We start from the raw sequence: 20,004 nt of genomic DNA, 5'->3' as shown, positions 1-20,004 counted from the left end.
AATATCGGATCGGGATTTCAATCTTTTTGTCTTGTAATACTTCTCACCGCCCTGTCTCTGCAAAATAATATTCAGTCCCTCAAAATAATATTCAGTCTCTCAAAATAATATTCAGTCTCTCAAAGCATCTTAGGAGGTGGCGTTTCCCAGCATTTCAAAAATCTTCAGCAATTCCAGGCTCTTATCATTTTCCCTCTCAATAACTAAGCACTTTTTTGGACAACCAGAACAAGTGCCTTCCTGAAGCATACGAACATCAGCCATCTTTATGGCAAATGGCTGAATGGTGGTTCTAATAAAACAGCATCTGTGTCCATTACTGAAATGCAGCCTTCTAACAAATTAGATAGATATTCTTGTGATGCTCAATTCAATATGTTGTTTATTAAAAGCAGGGTCTGCCCCTATAAACCACCTAGAACTGGGATGCTGATGACAAAGCTTCTGATATATGGCAGTGAAATTGAATTCAGATCGTTTCACAGACAAATCTTTCAAGAGTAGTTATTTCCTGAGGATACTCTGGCCCATCAAGGCATCTAGAAAGACCCAGCTAAATGAGCATGCTCCTTGTACTACCCCTTTCCGCTTTAGTTATTTAATTGAATGTTGAGTGGCAATAGGGTTTCTTAAGAAATAGACAGTTACATTGACTATTATTGAGTATGGGTCTGCCTTGTAGCTAGTGTGAGTAGTTGTTCACTACGTCAGTGCGTACACAAACTTGTAGACAAAAAAAAATATATGATGAACAACTCTAACGTGGCCTCAGAGGAGACATTTAAAAAACACGGTCATGGGGAAGGGCAATGCTCACCATCAGGCAACCCAGTCATGGACACACAAAAACATCTTAATGAAATGTCTGTGACTGTGCGACTCATTAAATAACAACTGTGAATAACTGCCTCATGTGGGCAAAATGGATTGCACCACAATGTGAGGGTACAAAAAACACTATAGAGGTTCAAATTCATCCCAGATTTTCAAAATGACCACGATGTAGAGGAGCACCATTAGATTCTTTGTATTAAAATCTACCTGTGAATATCCAGACTTTCAGGCATAGATATGACCTATAGTGACCTCTGCTGAAGACCCCTTGAGTACAGATCATGTCCCTGGTATTGCTAAAAAATGCCTCACTTGAAGAAAGTTCAATGTCTCCATGTTCAATTGAGGGCATGTTGGAAGCTGTAAACTTTGAGATTGCTTCTCTTGAAATGTTGATTTGGGGAGGGGAAAACAAAGGTAGTCCAAAGGTTTACCTGGACATATATGAGAGCATACTAAAGCTCCCAGCCACCAAGGGTTAGGCCTGTAAATTGAGCTGTACGTTTAATACATTGATTACCCAGACAAACAGAAAAACATGACTAATGATGGCATATGAGTAAAACTGAGAAAGGTTCATCCAGACTTAGGTTTGGTAAATCAGTTCCAAAAGTATAATCAAAGTGGAGCCCAGTTATCATCGTGGAAAATATATGTTAGAGTCCTAACTGAAAAGGCTTAAAAGGCACTGTCTGGCATCAACTTAGAAAAACCCTCTTGTGCTACTTTTTGGCCAATGTTCTCCGGGAAACATCTATTACAGCGCAGTCATTACATCGCAATACCTTTCCAATGCAACTTTTCCAACGCAAGTGCCTTAACATTGCATACCATTACAACGCATGTCATCACAACACATTATAAGGTAAGTAATGGAGAATTTTAGGTTTTAGGGTGGGTATGGTTTTAGAGGTAGTTGACCATAGTAATGTTTACCCCTACACTATCCAACACTTTCCCTACTGTTCCTCTCACTGGGTTTGGAATAGTAAATTGTATCCCTACGCTATCCAACACTTTCCCTACTGTTGCACTCCTAGGAGTGGGAATAGTGATTTTTACCCCTACGCTATCCAACACTTTCTCTACTGTTGCACTCACTGGAGGGGGAATAGTAATTTTTACCCCTATGGTATCCGACACTTTCCCTTCTGTTGCACTCACTGGAGTGGGAATAGTAATTTTTACCCCTACGCTATCCACCACTTACCCTACTGTTGCACTAAAAGTATTATGCATTGTAATGGTATGCGTTGTGATGTAATGCGTTGTAATGGAATGCGTTGTAATGGTAGTTTTAAAAAATGTGTTGTAATGGTAGGCATTGTAAAATCATGCTATGTAACGGTAGTTGCGATGTAAAAACCACATTGTGAAAACATGCGTTGTAATGGTTTGCATTGTAACTTCATATATTCATGTTCTCTCACCTTTTCACAAGTGGTTTCCTATCACCTATAGTAAGTAAACACCACTTGTGTACACTGGCACAAATTTCTTTTCTAAGATCAAATTACATTTCTCTCTTAGAACCGTTTCCACTTCTTCATCTTTAATGGTTCTGAACTCCACCAGGTCCATATTATCTTTATGGTTGTATGTTACTTCTGTATAGTTCCAGCCATACAGACATCGAACGCCATCAGCGAGTTGTAGGGTACAGACGGACTTCTTTCTAAATATCGAATCTGGAGATGTTTGGAGAAGATTGTTTATGTCCAGGAAATCTTCTATTGTTCTCTCCTGAAGAGTGAAGCAATATACTTTCTTGTATTCATCCTTATGCAGCAGATCAGCATTAGAAAAACTTTGATCAACAACATATTGTTTTCTTCTTATTTGATCAAAGTGCCAAACCCCATCAATGTCTGTTAAGTGAAATGTGGCAGGAACCTGAGGCTGATCTTTTCCTGATATAAGCTCCAAGGGCTCCCATATTTGATAATAGGCACCAAAACATCCATCGACGATATACGCTTGGCCATCAACAACCACTTTGAGCAAGAGATGAGCCATATAAGTACTGTATATTTTCTGCAATGGAAGGTAAACACTTCCTCCATGCATTGTGACCTCATATCCCATTGTCTTAAGTACCCAAAACAAAAGGTGATTCTGTTCGCAGCACCACCCTCCACGTCGCTTTCTTACAATTTTGTTGTATATCACTTCAAGGGCCAAGTCAATGGCTTCCCCACACTGGACACTCAAGCTTTCAAATGGAACCGTCTTAATATGTTGCTTGAAGATGTCTTTCAATGTTTGATAGTCAGAGTTTTCAGCGGCTCCTTTGTACTGGATTCTTGAGAAATATTCTTCCAAATTCATTCTTGATGCTATAATAAACATAGAATGATCAGTTGTGTGTAATGAAATAAATACATATGAAGTCACAAGCAAATATGTTTTAGTGCATGCTGGTTTATCATACATTTGTTTTTTTAATGTTTTTTTAAACTGAAAACAAGCAAACCTGCAATGATGATACCTTCTCTAGACAAATGGTAATGCTTGGTTGAGGGCTATCGAGTCAACATATGTTCCTTCGTTAGGTCAACACAACTGAAGAAGTTAAGACTTGTAGAGGAAACTATAATTGCATTTTGCACTTATGCAAAAATAGGATATTTTACAGTAGTATACAATTCTGATAAAAAACAAGGTTGAGAGGTAATTTATTAAGTGCTATAATCAACTCTGGTTGACAGCAATTATCTACAGAAAATGGCAAGGGTATTCGAGATTGCCCATCTGTGTACCACAATACAAAGATGGCCGAGTTTAACGTAGGTCTGGTACAAATCAGAAATAGTAACTGCAAATGTATCCCAAAGCAAACATATTAATTACTTCAAACACAACATAATGGGACCTGCCAGGGAACTTAGAATTGATTAGTGTTATTTAAGTAACACTCCAATAATATGGGTCAGGAAAGCCTTGTTTCTTACAGTAAGTGAGTAAAAAACTTTAGAACCCGAATGTTACAAAGTGCTCTAGAGTATCAACTAAAGTTCTACGACAATCAGTATAAATTAACCAGTATTGTGTCCCTTTGATTTTGTTTCATTCTGCCCTCATAAATATAAGACCAAAAAATAGCACCCACAGCTGACTACAAGTTGAGCACCTCAATCTTAAAGTCCCCCAAATATCTTAAGTTCTGTGCAAAAAACCTCCAGGACCTGCTGTGCTTTGATCCCACTGGATTTCCAGATAAAGACTTCGAGTAATGTGGAGGCAGCACCAGATAGATAGTCACAAATCGAAACATGAGAGTATTTTGAAGTTTCTTTTTATTTGTCTTCTTTATTTATAATACAGAACAAACAGCCAACGCATTTTGTTCCTACTTGGGGAACTTCATCAGGGTATAAAACTGTAAAGAAAGTAGCAATTGGAGTTTGTCAAGTATGAAGAAACGGATAAAAAAAGCGCAATTAGTGACTCAGCAAAAGGTACAACGTTCAGTGGCGTTTTTCGAGGTATGGGAGGAAATTCCGGATACTCTTTCTTTCTGATTGGGAAAGTTGGTGGCTTATTATGACCGCCTTGAACGTCGTACCTTTTGCTGAGTCAATTTGGGATTTTTGATACCCTGAATTATAGAGTAAGTCGAATTGGTAATATGCTTTTATATCTACATGTTGTTGGTCACATTGATCCAACTTTGCCCATCAGCTTACCTACCGTTCTTTCGCCTATAGGGGATTATCGTGGTCTTTTTTACCAACATATAAAGTGCTAACGACTCTTCCAGAAAATTGGCTACTCTATAGAACTCTTTGCGAACACCTATCAACCAAAGTGCACTTTTTTTTTATCCGTTTCTTCATACTTGACAAACTCCAATTGCTCCATTCTTTATAGTTTTATGCCCTGATGAAGTTCCCCAAGTAGGAACGAAACGCGTTGGCTGTTTGTTCTGGATTATAAATAAAGAAGAAAAATAAAAAGAAACTTCAAAATACTCTCACGTTTCGATTTGTGACTATCTATCTGGTGCTGCCTCCACATTACTCGATGCCCTCATAAATATCTCTTAAATGATATGAATGGAGTATTTTTGATTCTCAGACATTTTGAGTCCTGAATCCTGAATCGGCTATCTCTTCTATGTCATCTCTATAAATGATGTGCAGTTGCCTCAATACATGGGTTTACAAATAAAATGTGGCAGGCTGCAAAGCCATTCTCTGAGGAACTCCCTTTGTGAGCCAATACATGCAAAAACAGATAAGCCAGAGGCAGAATCTACATTCATCTGCCTATTTCGGCCAGTTGACCTGCAACACGTGATTGTCTTGATTGATGGGAAATATTCAGCCTGCTCTGCACAGGATACCTGCCCTATAAAAGTTCCTAAAACAATCTCAACATTGGTTGCTCCTTTTTAAGCTCATTGTTAACAGTATGCACCCATTCTAATTTAAAGCAAGCCACTTCTTTCTCACTGCTAACAAAACTGTAATTAAGAACAGTAACTACAGACCATATCTAACCTACAACGCGGTATGAGAACTGGATGTCCACTCATATGGGAACCTTAGCTATGGTCTCTGAATCCTTACTCTAGTTAAATCTTGTCATTTTGCAGCTACAAATTATTAGGAAAGGGGTTCCTCTACTGCCTACCAATGTAGAAACAGTTTGCCATTGTGTCAACTGGGGTTGGCTATTATGATGAGCTATATTTAGGCCTCTCACTTTAGCTACTAAATTATAGTGCATGCAAAATGTGGCGGCTGTTCAGGTCATGAGAGCACACTGTCTCTCATGTACGACTCAACCACTCCTGCAACTGCATGGACTTGAAATGTACTACCACATTCTTTTTAATGACCTTTGAGTACTGTTAGAAATGGAATCCCTGGTTGCTTGAGGTATGCACCCAGGCCAAGCAGGGACCATCACTCTAGTCAGGGAAAGCTAAATACACACTAAAAGATACACTGTGCTCACCCTTTGGTAGCTTGGCACAGAGCAGTTAATCTTATCTAAAGAGGTAATATGTAAAGTATTTGTGCAACACACACACACACAGTAACACAATGACTAAGCCACAAAAAAACTCAACACAGGTTTAGAAAAATAGGGTATTATATTATAAACAAAACAATGTATTGAGGTTGAGATACTGAATTCTAAATGAATAAATGCAGTAAAGTGCTTATAAGCAAGTAGCGCTAAAAAGGTTACTTTAGGTTGCGCTGGACAAGGGCAAAGTCAATGTTCAGGCTGACGCGATGGAGCGCGGCTGACTACAGGACCTACACAGGCCTCGGTAAACAAAGTACCTTTCCTGGCCATAAAGAGTGAGATGCGTCTATCTTCTCCATCCAGTGAAGGTGATGTGTCAGTTCCAAAGACAGGTGCTGGAGTTGAGAGACATAGAGCAATGCGCCTGATTCTGCCATGCAGTCAAGGGGATGCATCGATCTCACCAAGCTACAGTGGTGATGATAAGTTGTCTGATGCGTCGATTTCTGGAGTCAAAGCACTGGTTCTCTTTGCCATGCAACCATTTTACTCCTGCAACCAGGTTTATGCGCCGGTTCTGCTACATGCAAACAGGAGATGTGTCAAAATCTGTGTTTCATGTATCTGGGCTACTTCCTGTGAGCCAGGCATAGGTGCAGGTGTAGAGACTTTGATATCCCTGAGTCTCAAGCAATAGGAGGCAAGCCAACAAACACTTGGAGATCCCTTGAAGTGAAGGAAGAGTCTAGCACTCCTTCAGCAGAGTCAGAGAGAAACAGTTTAACAAACTGCCTTTGATGTGGGGGTTGAATTCAAAGCAGCCCTCAGAAGTGCACAATGATCCCTTTCAACCCTGTGCTGTCAGTCAGGCAGTCTGTGGGGAATAATCACTCCTTTGTGTGGGGACAGGGCACTGCCTATTCATGTTAAGCATTGCCCCCTCCCTTCCATCCTGCCCAGACAAGGCCATCAGAATGAAGATGTATGTAGATGGATACTCAGACACAACTATCCTTCCTGTGTTGTGGCTGTCTGGGAGAATGCACAAAGTGTAGCTGTCACCCGCCCCAGACATGTATAGGGACAGGCTGCCAGGCACACAGAACAGTAAGTACAGAGAAATGTCAATATATCTGAAAGTTGCATTTCTAGAACAGTAATGTTACATCAAACGTCACCAGTAAGGGGGATTTATAATTACCATTCTAAACATATGCAAATGTAAAAGCTACTCCTCTCTGATCAGGATTTACAGTTTAAAAGAACATTAAGGAATTCCAAATGCTAGACTACAAGAGGAGTAAGCATCACAGTAGTGAAAAAGTAATAGGCTGTTTGTTACTACCAGGACATGTAAAATCTAAAGGTCCATGTCCTACCTTTTACTTACATAGCACCCTGCCCTTACTGTTACTTAGGGCCTCCCTTAGGGGTGGCATATATGTAATAAAAGGGGAGATTGAGACTTGGCAGCTAGTTTTAAATGTCAAATCGAGGTGGCAGTAAACAGCACACACACAGACCGGTTTGAAAGGTTACTTATGTGGGTGGCACAATTAGTTCTGCAGGCCCACTAGTTGCACTTGAAGTACAGGCCCTGAGTATATGGCATACAACTTTAAAAGCAACTTACCACTACCTCAAATATGCCAATCAGGTATTTACCCCGTCATAGTGTTTTGGGGAGAAACACGTGGAATTTAGCACTGGTTATCAGTGTTCAGAGTCCCATGGCCAACAAGAAAAATCAGCTAAACATGGAGGTAAAAGGCAATAACTCTGGGAACAGACCACCCTAGGGATGACAGGTCTAAAACGTACCAAACAAGACCATTCATGGCAGTGTTCCACCTTAAACTGCCTCTAGGCTAACTTGATTTTTACCTCCTCATCAACTTCTGTCATTAAAGAGAACTTAGGCAATGCTAGCTACTTTCACAAACTCTCACAGGAGGTAGCATCTTTACAAATGAGGGGGTGTCTCCAAGGAATTTGATGCCTGTTTCTATAGAGCCCAATTCAACTAGTTGGCTTACCGCAGGCAATCCATTCATTTTCTCAGAATCCATTGGTAACATATTTCTGAAAACAAAACAAATATTCATAATGCAATCTTTGTTTTCTTTGTTCATGTATACCCAGATTCCTAGGGTTTCGAGGTATTATGTTTAACGACATAAGTAAGGAACAAAATATTGCCAATGGAGAAGATTTCACCACAACATACATACAATATCACGCCAGACTCCAAGGACCAACTCTAATTAAGAGGCTATTTATGAGGTGTTTACGAATACCCTCAAAGAAAGCCTCTTGACACTGTTAATCCAGGCTAATATAGGTTCAAAAAGAGAGAGAGAGAAAGAGTTCAGTGTTAATTTGAACTCCAAGATTTCTGAATACATCTGAAATGAACTGAGAGACCAAGTAGACAGGGTTAGAGGATAATATTCCACAAACTTGTAGAATTCACTGCCAGGTTGATCTTAGATTGTGTAGAGTTCAAATTAAGCCTGTTGCCAATTCACCCACAAGCATGTCACCCACAATGCTAGGAGAGGTTGAGGGAAGCATATCCTCTTCACCCAAGATGTTCAATAACATCTGGGTATCATCTGTATACACTTAGAAGAAAACCCCAGTCCATGAAACAAGAAGCAGAGGGATGAGGTATTGCTTTAATAAAATATGAGATAATTAGGAACCACCCCCCACGACTGTATAGAATTGGGGGCCAAGGTGATAGATCTCGACTGACCCACTTAAGGATGTGCTGACAGGAAAGAAATAATACCTTAGTGTTATAAATTGTGTTTTTAGTTTACTTGGGTGTGAGCTTTGATGAAGCAACAACCACAATCCTAGTCAGGGTAAGGCATAAACGAACCCCAAATTAACCTGCGCTCAACCCACTGGTAGCTTGGCACAGAGCAGTCAGGCTTAACTTAGAGACAATGTGTAAAGTATTTGTGCAATACTTCAAACTATGAAAACACCACACAACAAGATCCTCACCAGGTTAGTAAAATAGAGCTTAGATTCATAATAAAAGAACAAAGATCCAATCAGTAGAACCGAAGTTATGACATTTTTAAAGAATAAACAGTAAAATAGCACCTTGAAACAGAAAGCGCCAACTATCTGGTTGCCCTAGACTGGCTCAAATTCAAAAATTTGGCCTACCATGTGGGTCAGCTACAGTCCGAGATTAGTCCCACTAAAGTTTTACCTTCTCAAATTTTGTGACAAGAGTCCTGGTCTCATCTTGTCACATTTGCTGTGCATTCAAAGACAGAGATCACAAGTCAGGATCGGTCTTCCAATGAAGCCTGGTGTTTACTTTTCTTTCTCTGACTTCAAAATGTGAGGCTTTATGTGATAATTTTACTGGATACTGGGGGTGGGAACGTTTTTTTTTCCTTGCGCACAACAACATGTAAGTAAATTGTGCAAGTTTTTCAGAATATATCAGAAATAGGAAAGCACGAATGGAGCATATTTTTGGGTAATTCTGACATTGTATTGGAAAAAATACTTTTATATGATCATAAAAAATCAATACAGTAGGTGGTGTCATTTCACACATTATCGTTTGTGTGCTGTATAGTTTTATTAGTAAAACTCTATGTCTGTGCACATGTAATGGACATTTCAAATGGAATGTGTTGTCTGCTATGGCTGTGTGCTACCACACCATGCATACCACACTCCACTCTACCATACACCACTCCACATAACTGTACTCTACTCTGCCCCACTCCTCTTCACACCACTCCATGCCACTGCACTCTGTGCCACTGTACTCTACTGCACCTTGCCCCACTCCACACCACATCACTCTACGCCTCTTTACACTACTCTGCACCACTCTACACTATCCCAATGGTCTCTAGGCCACTCTACTCTACACCACTGCACTGTTTGCCACTGGACTCTACACCACTCCTCTCTTCTCCACTCCACTCTAGGCCAGTCCAGCCTACTCTGCACAACTCTACTCTACACCACTCTGCAACACTGCACTCTATGCCAATACACTGTACACCAATGTACTCTACTCTGTACCACTCCACTCTACACTCCTGCACTCTATGCCAATCCACTGTACACCAATCTATTCTAATCTGCACCACTGCACTCAAGCCACTGCACTCTATACCACTGCACGTTACACAACTTTACTCAACTCCATTACACTCTATGCCACTCTATTCTATGTCAATGCACTCTACCCTGCACCAGGGGTGGCTCCTCCCCAATGGCGCAAAGGGGCAGGGCAAGGGCATGGAAATGGGAGGAGGAGCGCAATGGTCGACCAAAACACACATCCCCACTTAGGTTTCTCTAACTCAGCTGTATTTAACAACCGGGTTAGAGAAACCCCAAAGATTCCCTGACCTGAGTGCAGAGTTTTTTCAGCCCACTCAGGCCGATCCCCGCACTGCTCTGCAGTGCGTGACTTGTATAGGGACTATGTGATATAGTCCCAGTGTCTCCTGGGACACAGAAGACCCAGCACCGAGACACTAAGCTGGAGGTGGCCGGCAGCAGGTATGTTTAAGTTTTGATTTTTTTTTTTATTATCCATGCCACCTCCCGTGCTCCCCCACGATCCCCCTCCTCCCCATCCAACCACTTTTTCGATGTGGCAGCCACCTCTGCACTGCATAAATCCACTCTATGCCACTTCACTTTATGCCACTTCACTCTACTCTGAAACAATGTACTCTATGCCACTGCACTTAATGGCACTACACTCTATGCCACTGCACTCCACTTTGTGCTGCTCCAAACTATGCACTGCACTTTATGCTACTCACCTCTAAACCACTGCACTCTACGCCACTGTAATCTACGCCAATCTACTCTACATCACTGCACTTAAACCACTACACTCTATTCTGCACAACTGTACTCTATGCCACTGTATCTATGCCACTCTACTCTATGCCACTCTACGTTATGCCACTGCACTCCATGCCACGCTACTCCACTGCACTCTACAACACTCTCCTCTGTAACAATGAAACTCTCCGCCACTGAACTCTACTCTGCACTCCTGCACTCTAAGCCAATGCACTCTCCTCTGCATCCCTGCACTCTACGCGACTGCACTCTGCAGCACTCCATGCTATGTCACTACGCACTACACAACTCTACACTACACTTTGCCACTGCACTCTATGCCATGCCAATATATGCCAAACTACACCACTGCACTCTACAACACACTCCTCTGCAACAATGCAATCTCCGCCACTAAACTCTAAGCCGCTCTACTCTACACTACTGCACTCTAAGCCAATGCCCTTCATGCCACTCTACTCTGCATCCCTGAACTCTACGCCACTGCACTCTGCAGCACTCCATGCTATGCCACTGCATACTACACAACTATACTCTACACCACTGCACTCTATGCAAGGCTACTCTATGCCACTCTACACCACTGCACTCTACACTGCTGTACTCTATCTCACTGCACTTGATACCACTCTATTCTGCACATCTACGCTCTCACAGTACTATGCATCACTCTAATCTAAGCCACAGCATTCTACAATGCTGTATTGTAAGCTACTGAATTCTGTGGCTCTGCACTCTATGCCACTGCACTCTATGCCACTATACTCTGAAACACTCTATGCCAGTGCACTCTACACCAGTCCACTCTACTCCATACCCCTGTATGCCACTATACTCTACCCTACACCACTGCCCTCTACACTAGTGCATCTACACCACTGCAATCTACTTAACTGTACTCTACTCTACACCACTGTACTCAACACCACTGCACTCTGTGCCACTCAACTCTACGCACTCTTTGTCAGAGGACTCTGTGCCACTCTACACTACTGTGCGTTATGACATTCTACTCTGCACTCTATGTCACTACACTCTGCAGTACTACATTCTATGCCACTGCACTTTATGACACTACACTCTATGGCACTATACTCTACACCACTCTACTCTGCACTACTCTACACAACTGCACACTATGCCACTGTACTCTACCCTGCACCACTCCACTCTGCACCACTGCACTCTACACCATTGCACTCTACTATGCAACACTCTAATCTACGCCAGTGCATTCTAGGACGCTGCATTGTACAACACTGAATTCTATGCTGCTGCACTTTAATCCACTGCACTTCACACCACTGCACTCTACCCCAATCTACTATGCAACAATATGCCAATGCACTCTACACCAGCCCACTTTACTCTATGCCACTTCACTGTACGCCTCTCTAAGAGACTCCATTCTATGCCACTCCAAGACATTATACTCAATGCCACTCCACTCTGATACTATGCTTCACTCTTTGCCTTTTCACTCTACGACACTCCACACCACTAAGGTTTAGCCATGCTGATCAGTATCCACGTTGGTGTACAATATGGCTAAACACATTGGCAAAGCCAATAGCTCTTGCATAGGCAAGACCTATTGGGTTTGTCAATGCCTGTTGGTTAGGTGTTTGTCTCCAAAAGGGGTGCCTGCAGATGACGATGAAGAAGGTAGATTGGTGGCAGATGGTCATGGTAGATTGTTTGTGAAGTTAGATGTAATCCAATAAAGCAACCCAGAATTTTTAGCAGTCCCATTCTTTATAGATGTCGTAAAGTTGAGTACATTCTTTAACTTCTGATCAACTCAACATTCAAAATCAGAGATGTAGCAAGTATAACTCAAATCGTGGTATATTGGCGAACAGGCCTGAAAGTAATTATGCCAAATGTGCATACAAAAATAAATTGAGAAAGAGGGGAGAGGGAATTTGGAAGCTAAAAGATAGTTTTCCATCCAAACGGAATTAGGAAATGCGACCTGGGGTATTTGGTTGATTGTAGCTTAAACAACTGCCATAAAGGGTTGCTCTGGGTAGCCCCAAAGCAAAAGTACCTTGATCCTGTTCACAAAAGCAAAATCTGTTGTTGAAAGCCATTCATGCCAGCAATACGTCAGGTCCGTAAGCGAAGCGTTAATTCTGAAGTGCCGCAGTTCTGAATGTGATTCACCGGTTTCTCCATGTTGTAGAGACGATGCATCGATCTCCACACAATGGGGGCGATGCAGCTGTTATGAGCGCGCTGCACCTGTCCTGTTCCCTCAACAGTGGTGATGCAATGATTCTGCTCTTGCACCAGAGAATGCCCCTACCCCCTCCCACCTGTTCTCTTTGGCCCATTTTGCTGCCAATCCCCTCTGCCATCCATGCTCTGTTGTGCTGCAACTGCTCCTCCTGTCTGCCCTGCATGGACTGTTGTGAAGTGCCTTTCCCCTTGTATCTGTGTCAATAAGTCAATTAATATGGGATTTGTAAAGCACAGCTACTTATCAGTGAGGGTCTCGAGGTGCTGTGTCCAGCCCCTATCCCTCCCTTCTGTTCTCTATGGTCTTTTTTGCATGCCCCTGCCCCCTCTGTCTTGCCACCATGGCTGTTGGGCTTCACCTAACCCTCCTGCTTGCCATGCATGGTCTTCTGTGCTACCACACACCCTCCCACCTACCCTGTGTGGTCAGCTTGCTGCACCAGACCCCCTCCCACCTTCTCTCTGTTGTCTCTGTGTATGCCATCATAGTCTCACAGTTGCCCTCATTGGTGTGTTGTGCTTCCAGTGCTGAGCCCACCTGCCCTCCAGGGTCAGCCTGCTGCTCTTGCCCTGCCCCTTTTCCCCTTGCCCTCCGTTTTCCATGTGCAGACCCCTATCGCCTTCCTTGCGCTTTGTTTGGTCTGCTGTTGTTCCACTGTCCCCTCCCTCCTGCCCTTCATGATCCATTATGCTGCAACTGTCCCTCCTGTCTGTCTGCTATGGTCAGCTTACTGCCCTTGCCTCTTTCCTCTCTGCTCTCTGTTGTCCATGTGCATGGCCCTGTTCCCTCCCATTTGCTTTCCATTGTCCGTTTGCTGCACAGCCGCTGCGCTTGCCCTGTGTGATGTATTGTGCTGCTGCAACCCGGGACACTTGCCTTGTAAGGTCAGTTTGGTGCCCCTGCCCATCTCCCTCCTGCCCTCTCTTATCGAGTCCATGTCCCTACCCCATTCCTCCTGCCCTCCATGATCCAATGCATCAAACGTGCCAACATTTTTAACTTGGCAAGAGGGAGATTTTGAAAAACACCTGAGGAATTGACTTTCCCCATTAATTTACATTGAAAAAGAGTAGATTTTAGGCAGGAGACAAATAAAACAAATGCCTTTTGTGCTTACAAACATTGGGAGTCTACTGCCTAAATCTGGTCTGTTGGCATGTATGGCTGTACTATTACCAAAGTGTGAGTTGTACCCTTACAAATGTAGGGGACAGGGTTCAGGATAGTATGATCAAAGGAATATCCCCCACATACCAGTTTCTAAACCTTATTCATATATTCACACATCTATCAGGACTCACATACTCTCTAATGATTTCATAACACTGAACCCAAATATATGCAAAAATGTCTAATATTTATTAAGTTCATTCAATGTATATATACAAGACAATTAAAATAGTTAAAAATCATTCAATTGGTTTTCACTATTCACGTTATCTCCTGTGTCCCTTTTGTGTCAATGTATTCATATATCATAGAAAAAACTATTTTTTTTGTAAAAAGTTAGTTTTATTTAAATTAAATTAAACATTTTCCATTTCATACACAGTGTGCAAATAAGCAGAAGGAAAAAAACAATTTTATATACAAATATCACATTCATTTAAAAATGCTACACAGCATGCAGTTGTCGACGCGGCGTTTCGGTGGAAGGAAATCGTTATTCCACCTTCTTCAAGAATCTAATAAATGACAACAATCATCTTTTATCTGATTGTCCAATGTTAGCACTTAATGAATTTCATGCTTCTTAATTAGTACTGGTTCTCCTGAATAATACTCATACATCTATCTTCAATCTACAGGTAAAGTATTCCCTCTGTTCAGGGTATAACCTTTTGTTTAAAATCATTTTCCACATGTTTACATTTATTGTGTTATTTTGGGCACTGTTTCTTCCGTCCGACTGACGGTTATTTCCTGTACATACAAAAGAACAGCAGATACCCGTGGTGGATGTTTGTTGAAAAATAATTTTACGTGATGGCCACTTATCACGAAGGAGGCACCCGTCCTGCAAAGTGTTCAACAGGAATCAAGTGGCTATTGTGGAACGATTACTTTAAGGACTGTTAGAACTTCTGCCAACTAAATGAAAGGCATGCCTGCTGACACATGGTTGGAACATTACTAAATGTTTAGTGTTGGTTACTAATGCTAGCACTTACAGGTGCGTGCCCTATCGTGTTAGAAAAGCAGCCGGACAAGGGATGCAAATCGATATTGCTTGAGCCTGCGAATGTTAAAGCGGCTAAAGGAGAACTGTATTCACATAATATGACAGTGTGTCAAAGAGATGTGCCATATATGAGATCCATTATGATTTAAACATCACTTGATAATTCAAAGGGGCATGTGTAATGCCATTAATAAATTGAACAAATATAAAATTCAACACACTGTGATGGCGGATGTTAATGGTACCAACTTTAATAACGTTACTCCACTTTCACTTGCTAGGAGACATCATCCAATGGGAATGAGAACAGATTCAATTAAAAAGGCTTGCAACTGATACCAATCTTGTTAACCAGTATTGAGAAAGGCAATGTCGCCGAAATGCGTTTACTTGGTTATAATAAAGAAATTTGGAACCCGAGGAGTACTCCTATGTCCCTGGTGGAGGTTCGTTGAAACTTTACGTGATGGCCATTCATCACGAAGGAGGCACCCGTCCTGCAAAGGGCTCAACAGGAATCAAGTGGCTTTTGTGGCTATATATAAATATATATATATATATATAAATTCAAAATGACTCGGCAGCCGCCGAGCTCCGCTATGCTCAAAGCCGCTCACGAAGGCGGTTCGTGTATGGGTTGCGAACCCATAAATCAACTCCAATTTCTGACGTCTTTATTTTCCAGAAACACACGGACACTTCCTAGTGGAAAAGTAGCCTTTATTTCACTTCAAAGGCAACAGAACTCGACGCGTTTCGGGAACTCTCCCGAAACGCGCCCCGAAACGCGTCGAGTTCTGTTGCCTTTGAAGTGAAATAAAGGCTACTTTTCCTATAAGAAGTGTCCGTGTGTTTCTGGAAAATAAAGACGTCGGAAATTAGAGTTGATATATATATATATATATATATATATATATATATATATATATATATATATATCGCTGCACGCTTTCTGTATCCGATCCCGGTTTCAGAAAAAAGAGGCTGGCACGCTGGTATCCATTTGTACAATTTTAATCTCCAAACCCCCCTCACCCCTTACAGTGGAGCGACGGCGGTGATTTTGAACCGTGCTACAAAATATATATATATATATATATATATATATATATATATATATATATATATATATACACACAGCGACACTCTTCGGCGTACTTCGCCGATCCTCCTCCTAGCGACGCCGGTGCCTGCAGCGGTGACGACAACCGCGTTACTTATTTTCAAAATGCGTTAAGCTTTCGGGACTCCGAAAAGATAACAGAGACACACCAAAGGATAGCAGAATTATACTTTATTGTGCCCACAACAGCGCGTTTCGGCGATGCCTTTTTTAAGTTTGGTGACCTTTGCCCAACTCTCCGTAAAAATAGAGGTCGAGGTGCATAGAAACAGTAAACAAACTTGCTGTTCCACATAAGTTACATTGCACTCAATGAAGTTCAATAAAGTTTTGAATAAACATCGTAATGTTACAATTTCATAATAGGCGAAATAATCTATATCCATAAATAAGAGGAATTAAGAAGTGACTTTAAAGGTAAATAATGCACATACGAAAGTTTCAACCGTCATTCAGTCGTGCGATAACTCTTAGCGTTAGCCGTAATTTATACGGCCGCTGTGCATATCGCCTGTTAGCATAGCCGCTTTTTATTTGCCATGAATATTCCACTAGTGCATGGTGTGGGGTAATGCCTCCTGACTAAGGAAAGCATCGGCGGAATCCACACACAATAGTGGCAAGTGGCGAGACTCCATGCACGGTCCTGTTTCTAATATAATAGTTACACAGGATCATTCTAATATCATTTTCAAGAAATCAGAAGAAAATAATGAATTATTGGTAATGTACCCTCAGTTCAAATTATTACATGACATGTCAATTCATATAAATAAACATTGATACAACTCAACTCATGGCAATGCATATTCATAAGGAATCACCAGATAAAGTTACTTCACGGGTAATGTACCCTTCTGCTTAACATCTCCCCAATAAAGACCATATAATTTAATTCCATATGACGCTAATGAGTCTATTGCCTAGTGATTGCACGTCTCTTATAGTCAGAGTATGGGAACAGGTACATCAGTGTCAGTGGGTAAAAAAGTGTAGTGAGAAGAGGGTGATATAGCAATATGTTCTAAAAAGAAAAGAGAAGTGCACAAAGAAAGAGGAGGTAATACTTAATGATGTATCGGAAGTGGCGTTTTGGATTTACGGGACATGTTCTAGCTATCTCAGTATGTCCGATAGATGGGGAGACGGATCGCAACAATGTATCCCACTGTATTTTCCCCTACAATATCTTTTTACGCTCACCTTCCCTATCCCCTGCATGTTAAAACATGTGAGATCGATTTAAAAGAAGAACCACAATGGCACTGTGGTTCTTATCGTACACTGACTTCCAGGCAGATAATGTTTAAACATGTAGGGTCTCTATTTGCATCCTATATGTGCGGCCAGCTCTTCACCCGAATGTAATCCATTCGGTGTCTTTGTGTTTAGTTCAATGATGTTCCTGGATTCGGATATTCTCAAGGCTTTTTCACGGTCCCCTCCCCTGGTTACGTGAACAAGGCTTCTGTGTAAGCCGAAACATGTTGTAATCGAATAAACACCCTTTGATGTTTAATACCTGGTGGTTATCTTGGTGACTGAGAGAGCACGTACTGGAGGGAACTTTGTGTGATTAATTACCGGCGTGCTCCGCTGGCGTGTGCGCCACCTCCCACGGGGCCAACGCAGTTGGAAGGAGCAACTTTTGGGATATAAATATATGTATATATATATATATCTGTTCTGCACTCCCACTGGTCGGCACTGGAATCCGACTAACCAAACGTAGGTACAGACCACAAGACAGCGCTAAATTTACTTCAACAGAGGTTTAATGTTCTTCTGTCCCCAGCATGACGCGTTTCGGCTGCGCCACGGCAGCCTTGATCACATGACCCCAAGAACCAATAGGTGCATTTTATACTGTGTATATCCCACTCAAAGAAACGTCAGCAGTACATAGACATAAAGAAAATACTGAGTAAAAGGAGATATTGTCTGAAACCACATCATTATCGGTCTATATACAGAAGGGACAGGTAAATTGATATAATCTGAAAAACAAACTTTAAAAAATATATCATGCATATTGTTTACCCCACGGCATTAATTATAATAATACAGCCATTAATCCTCATTTCTCCTATTAGTCAACGGTAAGCCAATATTTACTCACCATGAACTGACTACTATAAATGTCAAAAACCCTGTAAACGTTTCACGACTTTGGGAAAGTGCTCATGTTAAACTTAATAAAGTGCTAAATTAGTGCAAAAGTGCAAATTAGTGAATTTAAAATCAAGAATGATAAATTCATATATACATGGGAGTACATTGGTGATGGCACGATTATTTAAACCTCTATTCATGAAGAGTTACATGCCAACAAACCTACAGAAGCAATTGTACTATGATAATATCACAGCCGAAAACCAGATCCGATCACGTTCATAATAAGACAAAAGCTGAACATTGTGGCATAGTGCCCTTATTTCTATACACATAACAACCTCATGAATAAAGACATTTGTCAAGACCTTTTATCCTATTAATTTAGGGAGCAACCCAGGGACGATGCAGGGGAGGTGATGTCATCCAGGGACCTCAATACATGCCGCACAAAATACGCTAACCGGGCCATTTGGACAATACAATGTTCTCACTTACTAAACCTATGTCCACTTGGATCACTACACGATGGTAACGCATCAGGTGGGTGTCCAAAACTACTGTTAATCTACCCAGCTATAGGAAGCAATGGAGATCTTCCCCTGTGTTTAATCCATTAGGGATCCTGGTGTCTAACAGCAGAATGTATTTACTTTCAAGCTGTCTTAAGACTTTCTCCCTATTGCCCCCCCTGATATTCTTGGGCACTGCATCAATGATAAAATACCTCAAGTCATTGAGATTTTTGTTATGGATCAGCTCAAAATGCCGGGCGACAGGGTAATTGACATCAGAATTTACCACGGCACGCAGATGCTGAAGGATGCGGTTGAAAGCCTGTAATTTAGTGCTACCAACGTACCTGAGCCCACAGGTACACTGGAGCACATAAACCGCAAACTCAGTGCGGCAGGTGAAGTGTTCCTTGATCTTAATGGGGTTGGGATTAAAAGCAGACAAATACTCGCTAGTATTAACGCCAAACTTGCAGGCTCTGCACGAGAAAGCCACACTTGTTGGAAATCCGATGAGGATTGGTTACCACCTCAGGGCTGGATTTAACCAAAACGTCCCTCATGGACGGGGCTCTTCTGAAAACCACCGAAGGCTCTTCTGATATAAGAGGAGATAAGCTGATATCAGTTTTTAAAAGTGGCCAATGCTTTTTCAAATGCTTTTTGTGTTCTTCATTGAACGTAGTTATCAAACTGATGTCCCTACTCACTGTCTCGTCCTCCATGTCCTCTGGGCTTGCTGTGGCGTCTTTATTGATTGAGGAGAGATAAATCTCCCTGTCCAAAAGGTTGGCTCTATCCTTGGCATCTAGCAACAGGGAAGTATCATACCCCCTAGCACGAAATCTACCAATAGCCTCATTCTGACAGCGCTCTAGATCTGATGCTGTACTACAGATCCTCCTCATCCTTAAAAACTCCCCGTAGGGGATGCTCCTAATCAGATGGTTGGGATGGGAGCTACTAGCGTGCAAAATTGCGTTGCCCGCTGTAGTTTTCCTGTGCAAACGGGTATGTAACCCTCCCTCCCCTATGTAAATTTCCACATCAAGAAATTGAATAAGATGGGTGCTGATCTGGGAGGTGAAACATAAATTGAGATTGTTGTCATTGATCTTATCAACAAATTCATTCGCTGATTCCACTGAAC

At 41.7% G+C, this 20,004-nt stretch overlaps 1 protein-coding gene across 1 annotated transcript in view; it reads right to left on the bottom strand.

Moving 5' to 3' along the window:
* Positions 1-359: 359 nt before the first annotated feature.
* LOC144797642 (arylamine N-acetyltransferase, pineal gland isozyme NAT-10-like) overlaps positions 360-20,004 on the bottom strand; it is a 30,387-nt gene continuing 10,742 nt past the window's right edge. Inside the window, exon 2 of the mRNA XM_078668343.1 lies at positions 360-3,170. Coding sequence (XP_078524469.1) covers positions 2,290-3,162 — 873 coding nt within the window. The 5' untranslated portion in view covers positions 3,163-3,170 and the 3' untranslated portion in view covers positions 360-2,289. The remainder of the gene's footprint in view (positions 3,171-20,004) is intronic.

Source organism: Lissotriton helveticus, chromosome 12 (assembly GCF_964261635.1).
Source record: "Lissotriton helveticus chromosome 12, aLisHel1.1, whole genome shotgun sequence".
NCBI classification, from domain to species: Eukaryota; Metazoa; Chordata; class Amphibia; order Caudata; family Salamandridae; genus Lissotriton; species Lissotriton helveticus.
This window is presented reverse-complemented; position numbering and strand designations above follow the sequence as displayed.